A 22200-nucleotide genomic window follows, 5' to 3' on the forward strand; every position below is an offset into this window, starting at 1 on the left:
ATTATTTTTAACTGTGCATTAGAATTCCAAACATCATTTTTCAAATATTTCTTAGAGTTTCTTAGGTCTTGCATATTTCTTTGAAAGTTTCCGCTGCTAAGGTTTTGTTTTACTGTTCTGATCTTTATAGCTTCTGAAATTATAGGGAAATGTTTGCTTCCCTCTCCCAAAAGAAAAATCATAAACTCTGTTGCACTGGAGAATCAATCAGACTTGCATAAGAAGCATCACTAAACAGAACAAGTTTTGAGTTCCTAGTATCTTCCAATGATGACATTTTCAGCACAGAATGCTCACCGGGATGGCGTGATGGTTAGCACTGCTGCCTCTCGTTATCAAGCATCTGGATTGGAGGACTGCATAGAGTTTGCACATTCTCCCCGTGTCTGTGTGGGTGTGCTCTGGTTTCTGCCGCAGTCCAAAGATGTGCAAATTTGGTGTATTGGCCATGATAAATTGTCCATAATGTCCAGGGATATGCAGGGTAGATGGATTAGCCATGGGAAATGCAGAGTTAGAGGGATAGGGTGTGGGAGTGGGTCTGGTGGGATTGTCTTTGGAGGGTCATTGTGGACTAGATGGGCCGAATGGCTTGCTTCTGGTTTGTAGGGATTCTGTGATAATTTTACTACTTAATATTTTGGAAGCTGCTGCTTTACTTGAGGTCCTACTCTGACAAATATTAGTAGAGGTCACACATTCCAAATAAGATTGCTGATGTAACATGGCACTTGATCAATTCTGACTGATTTCCACTTCAATGTATTTAAAATATCCTGACTTCCAGTTTTGAATTCTGCTCAGTAGAGTAAGATTACTCAATATATTGAGAACTACTATAATCTAGAAGTGTAATTTAGCCTGTATGCATACTTAATTACCAGAGTGTGCCCAAACATACACTACCTTTATTGAACTGATTTCCCTGCAGGAATGCAGTTTTTAATATCAATTGATCTGCATTCCCAAGTATTTGTTGCTAACAAAGCCAATTTGAGTTTCAAAATTGATTTTCATGCCATAGGTAAATATATTCATATCTCGCTCCACAGGTTTTTCTTCAGAACTTTGTACCAGTGGCCTTGTTTTAGCCTTAGGTCGTCTCATCATGTGAGACCTGTCCCTTGCATATTCATTTGTAATTGCGCTGGCTGGCTGTGCCCTGTCTGGCATGTCTGCCCAAAGTCTCTCTCATTCTGACAGTTTTGCATTTTTAAAATTAATGTCCTGTCATTGGCTCGTAGCTAGCAACGCTTTCCAATCATACGGGCCTCTCCTGATATTCCTTGTCTGTACTACATTCCTTGACTTTTTGTTGAGCTATACCCTCTATCTTCTATCTTTTTGTGGATTGTTACTGTTTGATTTACACCCTTCTATTGTTAGGATTCCTTTCAACAGTTTGTGATCTCTTTCAATAGGCACGTTTGGTACCAGTGCCATTGTCTGAGTCTTGACCCAGTTACTAATCAAGAATCTATCTACCTCTGTCTTCAACAAACTCAAAGACTTCGCCTCCACAGCCATCTGCAGCAATGAGTTTCACAGATTCACCACCCTATGGTTGAAGACGTTCCTCCTTACCTAGGTTCTAAAGGGTCATTCCCTCACTCTGTGATTCTTTTACTCTAAATAACTAGGAAATGGCCACACAATGCTCTGAATACCAAGGGATAGGAATGTAAATTCCTTACATTCTCCCTTTAAGAGACAGAGACATCCCAACCTAACCTCAGAATATCTAATTTCCTGCACGTCAGCAGAGCAAATTAATCCTTTAATATCTCATAATGACCACTGTTGTCTGTTTTAGCAAGATCTTTGGATGTTGTCATCCCGAAATTCGAAAGTGATGAACCTGTCAAATTCTTTAATTTTGTTATGGTCCTTTATTATTCTGTTTCACGGTAGCATTTTAGCCAATCTATTACACATTGTGGACGTGCATTCCTGTCTAATGCTGCACCATTGAAAGACTCAGCCACCAACACGTTTATAACTGGTCTGAGACTTTTTGTGATCTAATACAAGTATCCTCTTTGACCGACATCTCCATCTTCTTCCTTTTTGAATATTCCATTTCATGTTTAGTTTTGAATATTGTTATCATATTTGGAACATTACATGTAATAAACGCCAATGTTCATATAGTAGTCCTTTGAATCACACCGGAAACATCAATTGATCACACCCTCAGCACAATCTGCATATGATGTATAGATCAGCCATGATCTAATTGTAACTCTACATACCTGTCTTGCTTTCACAACCTTCAAAACCTTTACCAAATAAAAATCTATCAATCCCAATTTTGAAATTTTTCATTACATTTATACAAAGTGACTACTGGGATGAAAGTCCCTGATTTCCACTGAACTTTGTGTGCACAAGTGGCTTTTGGTAGGAAACCTAACATTACAATTAAAGCTATCAGCTCTTCTGAAATTTCCTATGAGAAGAAACCATTTCTACCATATTAATTTTTTAAAATTATCTTAAACACCTTCAATGCTGCACTCCTTAATGCACTGTATTCAGGAGCTTTAAACCTACTCTCTGCAAACTAGTTATACATCCACTAGCTGTAATACCTTATTGTTACAAGTAGTACTACAGCAATAGTTTGCATAGATATAGCATTTCCAGCTTATTGAACCTTCCCACAGCACTTCATAGTTACGTGATCCAACACAGCTTGATCATGCTACAGATGTAAGCAATGGGCAAATTTCTGGGAACTTAATCAAAGACATCATGTTTAGGGAGGATGTCAAACCTCTGCTTCTCGCATCTATGGAGGAAATCTAGAGATTAGCATGGAAGACCTAGATTTATATAGGTCCTTTTGCATCATGATGGCTTTCCAATTAATTAGTAGAGTAAAAAGTGAGGTCTGCAGATGCTGGAGATCAGAGCTGAAAATGTGTTGCTGGTTAAAGCGGAGCAGGTCAGGCAGCATCCAAGGAACAGGTCCTTGGATGCTGCCTGACCTGCTGTGCTTTAACCAGCAACACATTTTCAGCGTTTCCAATTAATTAGATTCATTTTAAGAACAGTTAATGGTGTGATTGGTTGAGGCAGTGAAAAGCAGAGCATTTAAAATTGTGGTGCTTAATCTAGAATTGGAGCACAGAGATCCCTGAGCTTTATAAAGAGGAGGTGTGGTGAGACATTGCAGCAATACCAAAATAAGGATAAGAATTTGAAAATTGACTCCGTTTGGCAAAATCCTCAGAACGTGATGTGTGAACAGGACTCGTGTATATGTAAAGATACGATAAAATAGTTCTAGATGGACTTCAGTTTATAGAAGGTAAAATTTATTGGACATCTATTGAATCCTGAGATTTTGAATAAGCCAGAAATATTGTTCATTAGTCAGTATTGTTGGTAAGCAGGACATGGTCCAAATTTGGCCTTTGGAGCTGTTCTTTTAGCTGGAATCACTAATTATCAGAAGCAGGAATTGAGATTGGATTTGGTTTTATCATCTACACCACTCTAACGCTCCCCTATAACTGAACACAATTGATTGCTATCTGTCATTGTCATAGAGAGGCTGAAGTATTGGGCCTCTTTTCCTGACTTCATATGATCCAGTTGCTGCCTCCCTTCTGACTGCTCAGTATTACTTGAAAATGTTGTTAAATCATTTTGTACTGGCATACTTAAAATAATTCGAGGAAGTTACGAAAGTTTGGTGATTATCGCAATTTTTCATGTTATATTTTCCAAAATGGTATTTTTAGAATTAATACATGGAAGTCCAGCTGCAGTAGCAAATAGACATTGTGGAATGTCTGACTCATTTTTTCATTATTTTTCTTTTATACACTGCTGATATCCACTTGCAAACATAGTGTACCTGTTACCAGGATTCCTTCCTCGATTTACTGTCCTGCACTTTTTTGCTTCATAGAGTCATACAGCTTTAAAGCAGACTGTTTGGTCCAGCTCATCCATACTGACTTAGTTTCCCAAACTAAACTAAACATTTAAAGCTTGGGGAAAGAAAGACTATTATGTTGGTGGCTGAAAGAGAATAAATAAATGTTACTAACATTTCTGGCCTAATCATACAGGATAAGACAAACAAGAGATCAGATATCACACTGCAGCCATTTATTCTCATCTATAAATGAGAACAAAAAAATCCTGGCATTTGATCCTTACAGTGTTGAATTTCCTCAAAAAGCCTTGTGGAAATGGACCCAAGCTGAGGCAAACCCCTTAACTATTTGTAAATCGAATTCTTCAAACTGTCCTATTTTCCCAGACTGTTATTTTCAATAAGTATGCTCCTATTTCTGTCAGTCCTAGATTTTGGTGGTCATGTGAGGAACTTGCTGCAGGCAGAGCCTCTAAATTCCTGTTTTTGAACATTATTAATGACACTAATTCAGTTTTAACTTTGGACGATGGAGCTGTGAACAATACTAGCTCCATGGTGGGAAGCTATTAGCACTTCAGTGAAGATTCATAGTGAAAAATAACAATAAAATGCTTGACAGTGTTTTCATATGATTTCCTTGTGGGATAGGAGAATTGGGAGTACTGTTTAGGGCCTGATGGTCTTCAGCTTCTGCCTAAAATCCATCTCTTGTTCACTAGTTAGAGAATGTTGTTTCTTCCTTTCGTTCCCTTTTGTTACTGGGTTCCATTCTGAGGTGTTGCTCTCAAAATACAACTTTTTTTCAAATGATTAAATTAAAACAATGACGGAAACTGTGCTTCTTATTTCCTGCTGTTGCCTTGATGTTACCCCTGAACCCCTTCACTTTTGGAAATTAATATTTCTGTTTCACCGACAGGGAACATTATCACTTATCTTTTCTCGTTGTTAACAAACTACAGATGGGCTGATTAATTGGCTTTGAAATGCAACAGTTTTTGGAAAAATTAACCTGTCATCACAGAGACCCATCCATGGAGGGAGGGGAAAAAAGGCATCTTGTAAGCAAGATCAAATGACAGAATTGATGGACTGCTTGTTTTCCTGTGTGAGGTCCCATAAACAACAATGTAATAACAACCATACCACAGCTTGTAGGTGTTGGTGGTGAGAGGACGCTTACGTAGGAACACACAACTTAGAAGCATGAGTAGGCCACTTTGGTCTTTTAAGATTGTTCTATGATTTTGATAATAGATCAGCCATGACTTTGGGATTATGGTTGCAACTGACCCCACCTCCATATCCCTAACATCCTTGGGCAAAAATCTGTCTAATTCTGCCTTGAATAAATTCAATGACCCAACTCCCCATGCATTCTGGAGGAGAATTCTACCAGTTAACATCCCTCAGAAAACATTCCTCCTCACCTTTTGTCTTAATGGCAACATTTTTCTTAAAGTCTTTCACCTAATTTAGCCTACCTCTCAAGAGGAAACAGCTTCCCAGTGTCACGTCCACTCAATTTTATACATTTCAAGATGATCAACATTAATTATTTAATCCAATGGGTAAAATCCCAAACTGTTCAACCTTTGTCAATAAGAAGTTTCTTCATCCCAGGAATAAGTTGTGTGCCGTCTTTGAACAACTTCTAATGCCATTCTCCCCCCTTCATTTTTCAATAATCAAAACTGTATTCTAGACGTTCTCTCACTAATGCTGTGTACAGATGCAGTGAAATTTCCATATTTTTATATTTCATTCCCAATAAACACCAACTTTTCACTGTTTTCATAGTCCATTCTGTACGTGCATATACAAACTAGCACAATAGTAATTTCACTGGGCTAGTAATCCAGAACCTCAGGGTATCGTTTGGAGTTTGAATTTCACCATGTCAGAGAGTGAAATTTGAATTATCAAAATCTGGAATTGAAACTAGACTGTGTAATGATCATAATAACCTGTCTGGTTCACTAATATTCTTTTGGGAAAGGGAATCTGTCATCCTTGCCTGGTTTGGCCTACATTTGACTTGGGGCCCATAGCAAAGTAGTTACTGGGCAGTTAGGATAGGTAATATATGCAAATAAATAGCCAGTGACGTCCACATCTCCTGAGTGTACTTTGTTTTTGGAACAGAAGTAGTAACAGTAACAACTAAAAGAATTGCTTTTGTCTTTTACTTTAGGTAACTGAGACCATCTGTGTCTCTAATGGTGATGGAGAAAATAATTAAGTTATCTTTTGTGACATCATTAACTGTGTAGTCTCCTATTTCATATTTCATATGATCAGGGGATGATTTCATCATAACATAACTAGCTAGTGTGTGAACAAAAGGATTGAATTTGTCTGACATATGGACTGAATTGTTTATCCTTTGTATTTCTTTGAGCAGCTCTTGTGCTGTCATGTGAACTTGCTGCAGGGTGTAGCCATTGCTTTTGTTGTGCTGATACTTAATGGCTTCAGATTTTTGAATGCTTGTTTTAATTTATCCCAGTAGAATAGTTGATGTTTTTTAAAAAATCTATTGAAAATAATTTAATTGAAGTGTTGCATGTAAATATCTTTTTGGATTCCTTAGTTTGTTGTTAGAAAACTAGAACCAGAAAAATAGTTTTTTCTAAATGTCATTCCATGTGTTGTAATTTGTCAAAGCACTGTTGTAATTTCAACCGATTTGTGCCCAGCGAACCGGAGATTATTTGCATTTGGCTTATGAAGAAATTATGTAGGAGTGGTTTTATTCAGACATTTAAAGTATCCTACAGTAACAACAGCTTACATTTCTAAACCTCTAATGTAGAAAAACAGTGCAAAGTGTTTCAGTAGTGTAATTTGCAAAATTAAATTGTAACAAAGCACATAATAAGGCTTGTAATTCTGTAGCGTCTCTGAAATTCCAAAGCTGTTAACTAACAATGATGTAATTTTGAAGCATGGTTACTATATAAGAAAAGAAAAATAGTCTGCTAATATTTTGAGTCAGGCACCAAAAACAGCTACGTAATAGTGACCAGATTTTGTAGTTTGATTACTATCTTAAAGGAAAAATAGTGACCTAATTTTATGACATCAGGCATCAACAAAAAATTGCATAATAGTGACCAGATTTTATAATTTCTAGTAATTTTGATTCAGAGATATCAGGCATAACGCACGGTAGCTCAGTGGTTAGCACCATTACTTCACAGCGCCAGGGACCCGGGTTCAATTCCCGCCTCGGGCAATTGTCTGTGTGGATTTTGCCCATTCTCCCCATGTCTCCTGGGTTTCTCTGAATCCTCAACTGCTTCAAGAAGATCCCCATTATCCTGCTGCCAAAGAAAACTAATGCAGCATACCTCAATAACTACCTGGTGGCTCTAACCTCCATAATCATGAAGTGCTTCGATAGGTTATTCATGGCTCACATCAACTCTAGTCGCCTGTCTGTCTTGATCCCTTGCATTTACCCTATGCTCTTGCCAGGTCCACAGCAAATGCCATCTCCCTGGATCTTCAGCCATCCCTGGAACATTTGGGTAATGAGGACTATAGCTCTACTTTCAACACCATAATTTTAACCAAACTGATCTCCAAATTTTGAGACCTTGCTCTCTGCTCTGCATTCTGCAACTGGATCCTTCCTGACACAGACCGCAATTAGTGAGAATAGGCAACAACACCTCTGCGATAATTCTCAACACCGGCACCTTGTAAGGCTGCATATTGAGCTCCTTACTATACCTCTTATACACTCATGACTACGTGGCCACATTTTGTTCTAACCCCATCTGCAAGTTCACCAATGACACCATCTTGTAGACTGGATCTCAAAAAGTGATGAAATAGAATACAGGGAAGGTAGTGCTTGTTAGCATGGTGTAAAATTAAGAATCTCTGTGTCTCTCCACCCCACCCCTTCCTCCCCCTACCCCCAACCCACCTCCTGGCTCCCTCTCGCACACTCTCTGAGTGTCTCGCGCTTGCTCGCTCTCCCCGTCTCTCTGAATTGAATTGAATTTATTGTCACATGTACCGAGGCACAGTGAAAAGCTTTGGCTTGCAAGCAGTACAGGCGGATCACACAGTTAAGTAGTATAGATAAGTAAATAATAGGTAAACAGCAGCAAAAACAAAACACAGGTACAGGCAAATGTTAAGAGATTGAGAGTCCATTCAGTATTCTAACAAAGGTAGGATAGAAACTGTTTCGAAACCGGCTGGTGCGTGTGTTCAGGCCTCTTGTACCTTTTCCCTCCGATGGTAGAGGCTGCAGAAAAACATTGCAGCGTGGAATGGATCTTTGAAAATGCTGGCGGCTTTTCCTCATCATTGGGCCTGGTAGATGGATTCTGTGGGTGGGAGGTTGGCCTTTGTGATTGTTCGGGCTGAGTTCACTACTGTCTGTAACCGTCTCCCATCTTGAATGATACAGTTACCATTCCAGGTAATGATACATCCAAACAGAATACTCCGTGTGTGTGTGTCTCCCTTGCCTCTGTCTCTCTCTCTTCACGCCCCCCCCCCCCCTCGTATCTCTCTCTCACCCTCCGTCTCCCCTGTGCGTGTCTCTACCCCCTCCCCTCTCTCCCTGCATACTCTTTCCTCCCACCCCCGCCTCTTTATCTGCCTCTCAAAGCAAAATGAAATAGCTGGTCGTTGACTTCAGAAACAACGTGGAGGCCACCCCCCTGACTAGATCAATGGTGCTAAGGTGGAGTTAGTCAAGAGCAATTTCCTAGCTGTGATGATCACCAACAATCTGTCTTGTCCACCCATGTTAACACAGCAGACAAGAAAGCACAACAATGCCTCTACTCTCTCAGGAGCTAAGGAAATTTGGCGTGCCTGTAAAGACTCTTATAATTTTTAGAGATGCACCATAGAAAGCATTTGATCTTGATGCATCACAGCTTGGTATGGCAGCTGCACTGCCCAGGACCATAAGAAACTATAGAGAGTTGTGAATACATCCCAGTGCATCAGTCAAGCCAACATACCATCCATTAACTCCATCTATACTACTTGCTGCCTTGGGAAAATAGCTAACGTAATCAAAGACCTCTTCCATCCTCTTCGTCAGGCCGAAGGTACAAAAGTTTAAATGCATGTAACTAACAGATTCAAGAACAGCTTCTTCCCTGCTGTTGTCTGACTTTTGAATGGTCAACTCAAATTTTAAAGTTAAATATGATCTCTCTCTTTGTGTACCTTCTCTGCAGCTGTAACCTTGTAATCTTTGCTCTGTTCTATCACCCTAATGTACTTTGCATGGTATGATCTGCCTATACTGTGCACAAAACAAAACTTCACTGTACCTAAGTACATGTGACAATAATGGATCAAATTTTACAAAAAATTGAGATGCCGAAATACAGTGAATGTGGAGAAGATGTGTTCACTAGTAGGAGAGACTAGGATCGAAGAGCACAGCCTCAGTGAAGAAATTACACTTCAGAACTGAGATGTAAATTTCTTCAGCCAGAGGTTGGTGAATCAAGGTTATGGGAGAAGGCAAGAGAATGGGGCTGAGAAACATATGAGCTATAAAAGAGTTAACTCCACCATTAAATTGGATGTATTGTCTAATTCTGCACCTGTATCTTGTAGTCTTATGGACATTGAAGCATCAGTGATATATTTTAGAGTCGGGGTAGGAGTGACCTATAGGGGAATGGGTCTGGGTGGGTTGCACTTCGGCGGGTCAGTGTGGACTTGTTGGGCCGGAGGGCCTGTTTCCACACTGTAAGTAATCTAATAATGTGGTGGTGTTCCCACATCTGCTGCCCATGATCTTCTAAACGGTAGTGGTTGTGAATTTGAAGGGCATTGTTTAAGGAGCCTTGTGACTTTCTGCATTGCCTGTTAAAGAGTTGCACAGTTCCCCCTGCTGTGTCAGTGGTGGAGGACGTGAATGTTTGTTTGTGGCTGTGATGCCTTTCAAACAGGCTGCTGTATCCTGGATAGTTCAAACTACTTGAATCTCACCAAAGCTGCACTTATCCAAATAAACATTGCAAATTCCATTGCACTTTTAAGACCACAACATAAAGAAACAGTCAGGCCGTTCAAGCCCATTTGAGTTTGTTTTGCCATTCGATCATGGCTGATATGTTTCTCAGTCCCATGCTCCTGCCTTCTCCCTGTAACCTTTGATACCCTTACTAATCAAGAACCTACCTATCTCTGTCTTAAATAAGAGTCAATGGCTTGGTCTCTGCAGATTAAGCACCCTTTGACTGAAGAAATTCTTCCTCATTTAAGTTCTAAAGGGTTGTTCCATCACTCTGGAGCTGTGCTGTTAGATCCCTCTTACTAGTGGAAACATCTCCAAGATCAACTCTATTTACCACTTAAGTTTCAATGAGATCCTCTCTCATCATTCTAAATTTCATCACGTATAGACCCAGGGCCCTCAACCACTCTCCGATTCAGTAGTACGTCCCTGCTGTTGTATTCTGATTTGTGCCTTGTCGATGGTGGACTTTGGGGATTCAGGAGATGGATTACTTGTTGCAAGACTCCTCGCTTCTGACCTGCTCTTGTAGCCACGGTATTAGTAAGGCTGTTTCATATCAGTTCTTAGTCAATGGTAACTGTTAAGATATATTGATAATGGGAGATTCAGTGATGGTAATGCCATTGAATGGTGGTTGGAGTATTTCTTGTTGGAGATGGTGATTGCCCAGAACTTGTATCTTGCCACTTGTAAGTCTCAGCCTGGATATTGTCCTTGTCTTGCTGCATTTGGACTTGGATTGAGTATCTGAGCAAGACCATGAAGGAAATTACAGGTGCCCTGATGCGAACTTTAAAATCTCTGGCCACAGGTGGTGCCAAAGACTGGAGAATAGCAAATATGTTTCCACTTTTTACAGGAAGGATGGCAGAGAAAGGACAGGGAACTATAGATCAGTGAGTCTAACATCCAGTGGTAGAGAAACTATTGGAGAAAATAGTGAGGGGACATTTAATCTCCATTTAGAGAGGCAAGATTTAATGAGGGATAGTCAGCATGGCTTTGCATCTGCAGTCATTGTTTTTACCTTTATCAAAGGGAGGTCATGCCAAACAAACCTGTTGGAACTTTTCAGAGAGGTGACCAAGAGTTTGAGTGCAGGGCATTTGTTACAGGTGGTCTGATTTTGAAAAAGGTCCCACATGAGAAACTGAAAAAGAAGGTAAAAGCATGTGGGATCCAGACTAACTTGGCAAGATGGATCTAAAATTGGCTTAGTTACAGGAGATTGGTGTTAGAAGACAGTTTGTGTGACTGGAGATCAATGTGCAGTGGTGTGCTGCAGGCTGGGTCCCTTATTTATTATAGAGTCAGAGATGTACAGAATGGAAACATTCCCTTCAGTTCAAACCATCCATGCCAACTAGATATCCTAACCCAATCTAGTCCCACCTGCCAGCACCAGGCCCATAACCCTCCAAATCCTGCCTTTCCAAATACATGTACATCCCCTTCCTCAGGATTCCCTCCAACAACTTGCCCACCACTGAATTCAGGTTCACTGGCCTATAGTTCCCTGGCTTGTCCTTACCACCCTTCTTAAACAGTGGCACCACATTAGCCAACCTCCAGTCTTCTGGCACCTCACCTGTGACTATCGAAGATACAAATATTTCAGCAAGAGGCCCAGCAATCACTTCTCTAGCTTCCCAGTTCTAGGGTACATCTGATCAGGTCCTGAGGATTTATCCGCCTTTATGCGTTTCAAGACATCCAGCACATCCTTCTCTGTAATGTGGATGTTTTGCAAGGTGTCACCATCTATTTCCCTACATTCTATATCTTCCATATCTTTTTGTTGGCAATGCTCATAAATGACAAAAATATGGGAGAGGTAAGTATGTTTGCAGATGACACAAAGATTGGCTGGGTTGTTGACAGTGAGATGGAAGGTGTGAGATTGCTGGAGGATCTAAATGGATTGGTCAGATGGGTAGATCAAAGGCAGATGGTGTTTAATCTGAGTAAATATCAGGTGATGCACTTTGAAAGTGGGAACAAGACCAGGAGCACTCAATGTATGGCAGGTCACCAGGACCTTCAGTGGAACAGAGATCTTGAAGTGCTTGTCCACAGATCCCTGAAGTTAGCAGGACAGGTTAATAGGTTAAGACACACAGGTCACTTGCTGTTTATCACAACAGATAAGATTGGAAGAGCTAGAAGATGTGTTGGAGCTGTACAAAACTTTAGTTAAGCCACAGCTGAGGTACTGTGTGCATTTCTGGTCACTACAATATAGGAAGGTTATGACTGCACTGAAGGGAATGCAGAGGAGATTCAGCAGAATGACTTCTGAGCTGGAGCTTTTCAGCTATGATGAGAGGCTAGATAAGCTTGTGTTACTTGGAGCAGAGAAGGCCTTGGGGGTGGTGTCTGGGCAGTGCGGAAGATCTGATAGAAGTGTCTAAGATTTATGACTGGCATGGACATGCTGAATAGAGCTGTTCCCCTTAGGTGAAGGATCAATAATAAGGGGACATAATTTAAAAGTGAAAGGCAGGAGATATAGAGGGGATTTGAGCAAAAGCTTTTTCAACCAAAAGGTGGTGGGTGTCTGAAACACTATATCTGGGAGGTTAGTTGAGGTGGGAAACCTCTCAAACTTTAAAAAGTACTTGGATGAGCACTTGAAATATAACATTCAAGGCTATGGACCTAGTGTGGGAAAATTAGACTAGTGAAAGTAGTAGTATATTTTCTGGCAGTACAGACTTGGTCTGAAGGGCCTCTGAGCATCATTCAATACAAAGTTGAAGCAGTCTTGGAGATTCTGAACATTCATACTTATGACCTTTTGGTGGGCCCTGGGTCATTCACGAAGCAGCTGAAGATGGTTGGTCCCATGGTTCTACCCAGAGGAACTTCTGTAGTGATTACTGTCCTACAACAAGCAAGCTATCTTCCTGTGTTAAATTAGTCCAATCAATAGAAAAATCTCCCCAGTCTCAGGTTTTGATAGGCTTCTTTGATACCACACTTGGTCAAACATAGCCTTGATATCAAAGCCAGCACACTCCTCCCATCTGGAATTCAGCTTTTGTCCATTTTTGAACCAAGGATTTTTATTTATATTGGTTCATTTACAACCTGCAGTAGACTCGTTTTCAGAATAGAGCAATGAAATCAATCTTTTATGCCGTGTGAAGCAAATAGAGCCTTTGTTTAATGTCACATCTAATGATAATATCTTTTGGAGTACTGCACTGCTTTTGAGGAAAATCAGCCTAAACTTTTAGGCAAAATCTTTGGATTGGGACTTGAAGCCACAAACTTCTAGCTGAAAGTTGAGTGTTCTGAACTGAGCCATGCCTGGTACTGTAAAGAGATATTGTGACAGGTGATAAAACTTAGTCACAGAAATAGTTTTTAAGGGCTATGTTCCTGAGGTTCGAGAACAGGAAAAACTTGAAGATGAGATTCCAGAGTTTAGGCTGGTGTAGCTGAAGTCACCAGTGATTTAAAATAAATTGTCAACAAGATGGAGAAGCACAGAGATCTCTTGGGGTTGTAGTGCTGGAGAAATCAGATCAACAGAGGAAGAACCAGTTAATGATTTTCATAATTTAAGTTGTGTAATTTAGCACATGGTTTTGCTTGCACACTTCATTGTGTTTCATTTACAAAATACAAATGCAACATGATGTTGCAACTAAGCAATATTTTTATTTTTGGTTAATGTCCCCAGTGGTTTTTAGTTGAAAATATATTGATCAGTCCAAAGATACTGAAAATGCATTCAACTTTGTTTGGTTAGGAAGTTATTTTTTCAATCGCAGTTAACCCAGATTGTTTTTTCCAATAGGTTCACAGTTGGAAGTACAGTGAAGCAAACGCTTAGTTGGACAATATTGCTTTGACTGCAGTACACGATGCTATACTGACCAAGACATTATTCATTCACTAAATTTGTATGTATGCCTGGAGTGTTGGAGTTCCTGAGGATTGCCCTTTTACACGTTTGGAAAATTTGACCCATTAGCATTTGCTACAGCTGTGGACAGTCTAAATGATGACCTCTCAAAGCCATTCAGGTAAGCCTTTTCAATGTTTATCTTGCGTTATGTGAAGTGTATGTCATGATTAAATGGTGCAGTTTGAGGTGGTACTGAAACTGCATGAAGGACACTCTCTCCCTCTGTGTGTGTGTGTGTGTGTCTGTCTGTCTCTCTCTCTCTCTTTTTTTTTCCCCCCCACCCCAACCTGTCTCCCTGTCTCTCTCACCGTGTCTACCTCGCTCACCCTGACCTCGGTCTTCCTCCTGCTCACCCCACCCTCTGTTTCCATTGTTCTCACGATTAAATGTGAATTGCCCCTTAGATAACATACTTATTGGGCTGTTGAACATCTGGAGGCTTAGCTAGACCTTGATGTGATGCTAACCAAAAGGAGGAGAGGAAATTGTCTTTGTAAATTCTGCGTGGTACAATGTAATTTTCTAAAGATTGTGCTTTGTATAGAAAAAATGCTCTATCCGATCAGTTTCTATCCTCTGGTGCATGTTTCTAAACAAATCATAACTTCTGTAAGTAATAACTGGAACTTAGAATGCATATTATGAAGTAGTTGTTATGGTCTCTTGGCACATACCCTACAGTTAATCTTCCCATATGTTGCTTGGTAAATATCACGATGATTCGTGTCTTAATTGTCCTTCCAGTGGTTGGGAAGATATCTCACGTCCAAGGTAATATTTGAACTCCCAACATCTTAGACTGTTAAAAGTATATCACATCGAGATTCCAGATTACATGATTTCAAAGTAGTTAAAAGGTTTGATTTTGAAGACAGGTGAAAAAACAACTTGCGCATTTTTAAAATTTATAGTACTACTTAGATATCAAAGCTTCACTTGCCTGATTTCATGCTATACATGCTCCGTGATCAAGTTTCAATGTCTCCTTCCTGTTGAGTGAAATATTCAATGTAAATTAACAAGTGGTGCAAAGATAAATAATTTTGTTGTAAGACAGTGGGGGGAAACCTGTATCTTCTTTCTGAACTTTTGGTTTATATCTACGTAATTAAGTATGAAGGTGTGCGATGGTTCTGAGGTTATCTTTGACCTCATGGTTATGTAGTTAGTGCTTATGTGAAAACTTGGAATGCTTGCAGCTTGCCTTGACCATGTCAAAACTCTCATGTGTTTGTTTTTGGAACATTGTTCCATTGGAAAGCTAGTGAGCAGACCAGTTTGGCTCTTACTGGATAAATATTGGTGCATTAATAAGCACTTCATTGCGTATTAGGAAGCCAGCAGGTTGAGGGAATTAAGAGATACTTACAGGTTGGTATTCCATCAAAGCATCGAAATTAGGAGCTGATCCTTTGAGCCTGCTTCACCATTCAATATGATTATGGCTGATCATCTGACTCCGTACCCATTTTTTTCCTTTTTCCTCTTGAACCTTTATCCTTTAAAACTATATCTAATTCTTTCTTGTGATTTGGCCTCAATCACTTTCTGTGGCAGAGAAATTCCACAGGCTCCCCGCCTTCTCTATAGGCAGAGATATTTCTCCTTTGCTGAGTCCTAAATAGCTTCCCACACATTCTTAGGCTATGACCCCTAATTTTGGAGTCCCCAGTCATTGGCAACATCCTTCCTGCACTTACCCTGTCTAACTCTGATGGAATTTTATAGGTTTCTGAGATCTCCTCCTAGCCCCCTCATTCTTTTAAACTCCAGTGAATATAGTCCTGGTCACTCCAGTCTTCGTTCATATGTCGATCCTGCCATCCCAGGCATCCTACTCTTTAACTTGTGAATATTTTTAAAAATCTTGCTTGGTTTGCACGTTGTTTGTTAAACTGGCCTCAGAATGTTAAGGCTGGAACTTAGCACACTTCACTTTCAGTTTTTTTTAATCAACCTGTTCACACATGTTATGACACATCTCTGTGGACTTGAACCCAGACCTTCTAGCTCAGAGGTCGGGGCATTATCACTGCGCCACAACAACCTGTTCCATAAGAACCCCTTGAATGAAGTAATTAATTTTCAATTTGTTGTGGGAATTTGAATCTCTGATCCTAGGGCATTATCCTGGGTCGACGGATAGTAACTTCAATGACATTACTACATTACATTGTCTACTTTGTTAGTACAATCATTAACTTCAGGTTCAGAAAGGGATAGATTTTGATCAATTTGATCTATGCAATCTTCTTCCCTCATGCAGCCAATTGTTGGTAATTTCAAAATTAATAATATTATTCTGCCTTTCGGCACAATACTTCTGCTGTTTATTTTCCTCTCTCAACTTGGCTTGACTTTATTTTACCATTCTTCTTCATCATTCATGTTTCTTTCTCTCTTTTTCATTTGGTTGAGGAAATGCATTGGTTCCAGGATGCACTGGCTGTTTTTTTTTACTCTGCAGTTAACAGCTAGTTAAGAGTACTAAAATCTATTGAGCTGAATGGTATAGGAAAGGGTCTAGCAAATGACACACCAAACTGTCCCTTTTTTTTTCAGTGAGATATGATGAAGGTGGGTGAAAATGCATACATTTCCCCTCAATTTACAATAACATCCTTTCAGTAGTAACCAGAGGTTACATTTTTGTTGGATATCCGTTTTGATGAGTTGGTCACAGTTTGAGGGTTTGTACAGTTGTCATGATTTGTCAATTGGTATTTTTACTTTGAATCCTTTGTGTAAGTCTAAAATTCAATTATATTTTGATGGAAGAGTCGGAACCACTGAGAACTCCAAAGTTTTCCTTGTTAGCCTGTTGTAAAGCTGAATTATCTAACTTGATAATTTTACATGAAATATAAGTATTATCTTCAGAAGTAGAGTTAGTTAATTTGATCAGAGACTAACAACAAATACAGAAAGGCAATTGCTTGAAAACAAATGCATGCCACATGATAATAGAGGAAGTTGATAAAGGTGGGACCTGGCTTTTGTCCCAAGAGAGTCTTGATTTGAATTCTAGTTCCAGGATTACATAAGTCTTCCTGTCAGCAGGTTTCTTGAAGCGGTGCCATTGGCACTTGTGGTTAAGTCCTTGGTTTCCTGTTGGTTTCATTGCCTGACTGAAAGGGGCCAGCAATGGCTACCATCAAAAGACAGAGAGAGAGAGAGAGAGAAAAGACTAGTGAGAAACACATCAACAAAAATGTTAGTTACTTTATAAATTAATGAATTGCAATGATTTGGTAAGAATATATCAGACCATGTTTTGTTTTAGCATAGCATCTAAGCATGCACTTGCCCTTGACTTGAAGTTGCCATTGTAATTGCACATTACCAACATTGAGCATCAATGGCCCCATCATTATTTTGAAACAAATCTGGCCCACTGCAGGTTTTGAAGTATGTATTCTGTTTCCCGATTTCACCATTTGACTTAAAAAATGGGCTTATACCTACTCCCATGCTCCTTGGATGCCGCCTGACCTGCTGTGCTTTTTCCCTCGCCATGTTTTTCGACTCTTTTATAAAAGGACCATTGAATTTTACATTTCTGTTGCATTTTAGATTTTTAAATTGTTTTGAGTTTTCTACTTCTCCCTGTTATTGTGATTTCTGGTTGCATTTGTCTTTCAAAGTTTACCATGCAATATTGCTGTTTCAACATTTTAAAGTTCCTAGATGACTCAATTAAGCTAGTTTTTTGAATGTAATTTATGTTTCAAAAAGTGATGAATAGTTAATTTGCATTGGATTGTATACCTTGGTTGTGAAGTGGCAGTCTTTTAAAGCATATTGATATTCAGGCCCAAGTTGAAATTGAAGCTATCTCCATAAGATATCTCCATCTCCATAACAAGGTAATTAAATGAAGTCTGGATCTGTAGATTTTACAAAGGGTAATGAAGGCATTACTGACAGCTATGTTTTATAGTTTTCAGCAAATAGTATAAATTCAGGTAATTCCAATGCATTCTTAAACGTGAATTATAATACATTCCAGGGTCTAGGACTAAGTGCTGTGGGTTACATTAAAGTTTGGGGAAGTTGCTGCAGAGGCACAATGTGATAACGTTACAGCCTAAGGTCTTTTGACTATAGTACACTGAGGGGGCTGGAAACTAGAACGGGTATGACTCAATGACGTTGTGACTCAGTTATTGAAATTGTATTGAGGTGTCTTGGAGTGGAGCATGATGTATAGAGAAAGGCTATAACTGTTGCACTTCCTATAATTTCCTATTTGCAATCTTTATGCCCTAAGACTGTATACCTAAAGTGGAATGTACTTTGTTAATGCTAAGACCATTAAGTGAAACATATTGTATGGGGACAAGTTAAAATTCATTGCAAACTTTGTAACATCAAAGTTGAAGTGTTTTGTCTTTTTTAAATAATATTATGCAGTATTTTTGGGTAAAAATTTGCAGAAATAATACTTTTACTTTTTTCAGTGCATTCTTTTTTCAAAGGTGTACTATGTTGTGTCATGCAGTTTGTTTTGCCTTTTTGGCATCGGCAATTAACGTTTATCAACACCTTGCAATCAAAGCCTGTCATGATGCTTTCTCTTTCAGTTAATATGCAGTTTAGTTTATTCTTTATTAATAAATTAAAGTATTTTTAAATAGCTTTATTAGCTCCAACTTTCATAGTTTTCTTGCAGTTGGTTGCTTAATTGAAATTAGGATATTTGATTACAGTAATTTTATATGGTATATACGTGACTTTTGAGGATTACGGCAGGTCAGACTATTTGTAGTGCTTCTGTGGAGGTAGAGTCATAGATGTACAGCATGGAAATAGACCCTTCGGTCCAACCCGTCCATGCGACTAGATATCCCAACCCAATCTAGTCCCACCTGCCAGCACCTGGCCCATATCTCTTCAAACCCTTCCTATTCATATACCCATCCAAATGCCTCTTAAATGTTGCAATTGTACCAGCCTTCTACTGCTACACAGAAGAAGCGCAGACTATTCAACAAGTGAAAATACAATGATGATGAGTTAAAGAACCTCTTCACAACTAATTGATGTACTTATTTTTAAGAGCTAATTACTGGTGCTCTAAATGTTCATATAATATCTAACTACAACCTTAAGGACTCTAGTCACCAGCCAGGCTGAGATGAAGTCTATCTAGTTGTGATTTTCTGTGTGAAATTGTAGTGAATCTGGATGTTTGTGTGCAGAATTGTGGATTTCTACCAGTATATATCAAATTATAATGTTCAACATTCATTGCAGTATTACAGATGCGTTGAAAAGGAAGTTTAAGAAGGCAAACTTGCTTTAACATGAAAAGGAATTTTTTTTCTCACTGTGTTAAAACTAACCTGTGAGGACAGAATGTAATTTTACCTATACAGTTCATTTAGGTTAAGGTTAACTCTACAATGTAATTTTCAGTTTATCACCTTTAAGAGTTATGTCTTTGTGTGAAAGGTTGCATCAACTGCAAAAAGTGTTCTGAGTAAGATATTTAAGGCATTTATGTTTGTTTTATTTTGTTATATTGAAATCATTGTTTCTGAGGAATTATTTTTCCATCCATATTTTTAAAATTGAGAAGCCTTAGATGTGCATACACTGGAAGACAGTGGAGGTTGAATAAAGTAGAAGAGAAAATGTGAACACTTAGAAATAGACTAACTGCAATGAACAAATGAGTAATAAAAAGGCAACTTGTAACAATTTTTCCTGCAAGTTGAAATGGTGTGAAGATGAAATTTTTGTGTATTCTTCAAACATGGAAAAACAATAGAAAGTTTTATTCTTCAATATTTGCATTATATTTAGAGACTATTTGAATTATTTACAGCGCTTGCATTCGAATAGTTCCTGTTATTATTGTCTGAATTTTTCAAGATACGGTACAGCTGAAAGTACAATCCTTAGGGTAGTGCTATGATCGCTATACATCTGTCATTTGCGAGTAGCCAAATTTAGGGTTAAGCTGTTAAATCTGTTAACTTTGTAATTTTATTTTTCCCTAAAATTACTTGATATAAATATGTTAACAAATTCTTGTGACCACGTGATTACAGAATATAGCTGATGCAGAAAACTAAATAAGCTGAAGAGTCCATAACGTTTGAAGTCCTGAGAGAACTATTGAGGTTCACACTACACTATATGGCATCATTTGAAACTGGGATTTACATATCAATAAACCAAAACCTGCAACCCATTCTAAAAGATGAAAGACTTAACAATCCAGGTTTGTTCAATATATTATTTCTGTTGCATGACACTGTAACCTTTTGCTATAAGTTCTGTGTCTTATTCTCCGCAACCACCTGATGAAGGAGCAGCAGTCCAAAAGCTAGTGCTTCCAAATGCACCTGTTGGACTATCACCTGATGTTGTGTGATTTTTAACTGTATAGAGTGAACAAGGGGAATATGTTTCCACTAGTCTGAGAGAATAGGATTTGAGGGCACAGCCTCAGAGTGAAGGGGTGATCTTTAGAATTGAGTTAAGGATGAATTTCTTCAGTCAGAGGGTGGTGACTCTTGAACTCATTGCCACAGAAGGCTTTGGAAACCAAGTCACCGAGTGTCTTTAAGACAGAGGTTGTTGATTTAGGAGATTAAGAGTTACAAGGAGAAGGCAGAACATTGGGGTTGAGAAATATATTAACCATGATCAAATGGTAGAGCAGACATGACAGGCTGAATAGCCTAATTCTACTCCTGTATCTTACGGTCTTAAATCTTTGTTGTGCTCCCTCCATGGCTAGAGCATTCTTTCTCAGGTAAACAAAACTGCATACAATACTCCATATGTACTCTCATCAAGGCCCTGTGTAATTACAGCAAGGCGAATGCCAAGATACCATTTGCTGCATTTTCCACCTGCTTGCATTTGCACGCTTACTTTAAGAAATTGGTGTACAAGAACATCCAGATCTTGTGGCACCTTCACCCCTCCCAATTTATAGCCATTCAGATAATCTGTCTTACTTTGTTACCAAAGTGAATAACTTCACATTTACCCACATTTGTATGTCATTTGCCATATATTTGTCCACCCAAATTGTCCACATCACCCCGAAGCATCTCTATCCACCTCACACTTCACCTTGCACTCTGCTTTGTACCTAGAACAAGAAGTGTGCTAGAACAACAGTTTGACTGACTCTGTAAACATCTTTTTGGAGAATTGGGTATGGGTATTATTTGGTTGCATTTTATCTTGTGAAGCTGCAAAGACATAGGTAATTGTTATTGTATATTTGGTATTGCACATCTTAGCGTGCAAGTCCCAAATTTGTAAAGGTTTAATTTTTTAAACCTATTTGGAAAGTGAAAGTTAAATACATTTTCTCAAAGTAGTCATTTTTTTAAAAGGAAAAGGTCAGATTTTGTGGTGCTTTTCTTTCCAAAAGAATGGGAGATGATAAAGCACTTTACTGTTTTTGTTTGATCAAACCAGGTCTTTAATGCAAATTCGGCTTAATTACAGCTGAAATGTATGATTTTTTTTGTGTGTGTGATTGATCGTAATACCAGGTTGAGTGTGCATTGTTCCAGTCACTAAGTGACAGAATAAGCTGGAATTTGAGGGTTGCGTTTATTGTCAATGCCACTGCTAGGTGGCGCAGTGTCTGCATGTGCAGAAACAAGGTTTGCAGTGCCATGTTGCTGGCAAAGCGATAGACCGGCAGCTACCAGGAGCAAATAATGAATGACAGTGGTCCCAACATTGTTACGCCACGTCCAACCTTTCACCAATTTGAGCAGCTTGTATAAATGTGGTGAGGGCCAGGAGAGGCAGGAACTAAAATTTGTTTGTGTTTTGATTGCAGTTTGCTATTCAGTCCTCTCTGCTTGATCTACAAAATGATCCCAGGTCAGGGTGTGAGCAAATGAGTTTGTCAGTAAGTTATTTTTTGGGTAGGTCACAAACCCCAGCATGTCTCTGGAGTTGCCCGAGCCAGTTGTACCCTCTGCCTGCTCAAAAACTCAACTATTTGAAAAACAAGCAATTATTCACTGCACATGCTGTGAACGTTGAGAGACTATGCATCTTGTATGGTTCTCCAGTGTCATAAATGGTAAGTTCTGTGTGTGTGGCAGTAAAGGCTCTGTTGTAGTAATCAAGTATCCCTGGCACCAACTGCGCATGCATGGGTGACCACCATTGCCACTTTGACCTTCACTACGTTCTCTCTGAAACTTAAACTAAGATTTCAGGCCTTACTTAACAGATAAAAGTTGAAACACAACAGCTAAGACCTGAGTATACTAATGAGCCAAGGATCAGGATATCACTGAATGACCAGCAGGCATGAGTCCCACGTAACAATATGCTAGACTCGAATGTGTACAGAAGTTGCTCTGCGACTGCAAGTTATCAGTTTGTTTA

General features: G+C 39.1%; 1 protein-coding gene across 7 annotated transcripts in view; it reads left to right on the top strand.

The window, feature by feature from the left end:
- Positions 1-22200, top strand: part of hdac4 (histone deacetylase 4) — a 494585-nt gene that overhangs the window by 12769 nt on the left and 459616 nt on the right. For 6 of the 7 annotated variants that reach the window (XM_060827518.1, XM_060827517.1, XM_060827519.1 and 3 more), the window contains 2 exons: positions 13711-13939; positions 19878-20050. In XM_060827518.1, the coding sequence (XP_060683501.1) occupies positions 19966-20050 (85 nt within the window). In that variant the 5' untranslated portion in view covers positions 13711-13939; positions 19878-19965. The remainder of the gene's footprint in view (positions 1-13710; positions 13940-19877; positions 20051-22200) is intronic. The other variant, XM_060827522.1, reaches the window with a different exon arrangement.

Source organism: Hemiscyllium ocellatum, chromosome 7 (genome assembly GCF_020745735.1).
Source record: "Hemiscyllium ocellatum isolate sHemOce1 chromosome 7, sHemOce1.pat.X.cur, whole genome shotgun sequence".
Taxonomy (NCBI): Eukaryota; Metazoa; Chordata; class Chondrichthyes; order Orectolobiformes; family Hemiscylliidae; genus Hemiscyllium; species Hemiscyllium ocellatum.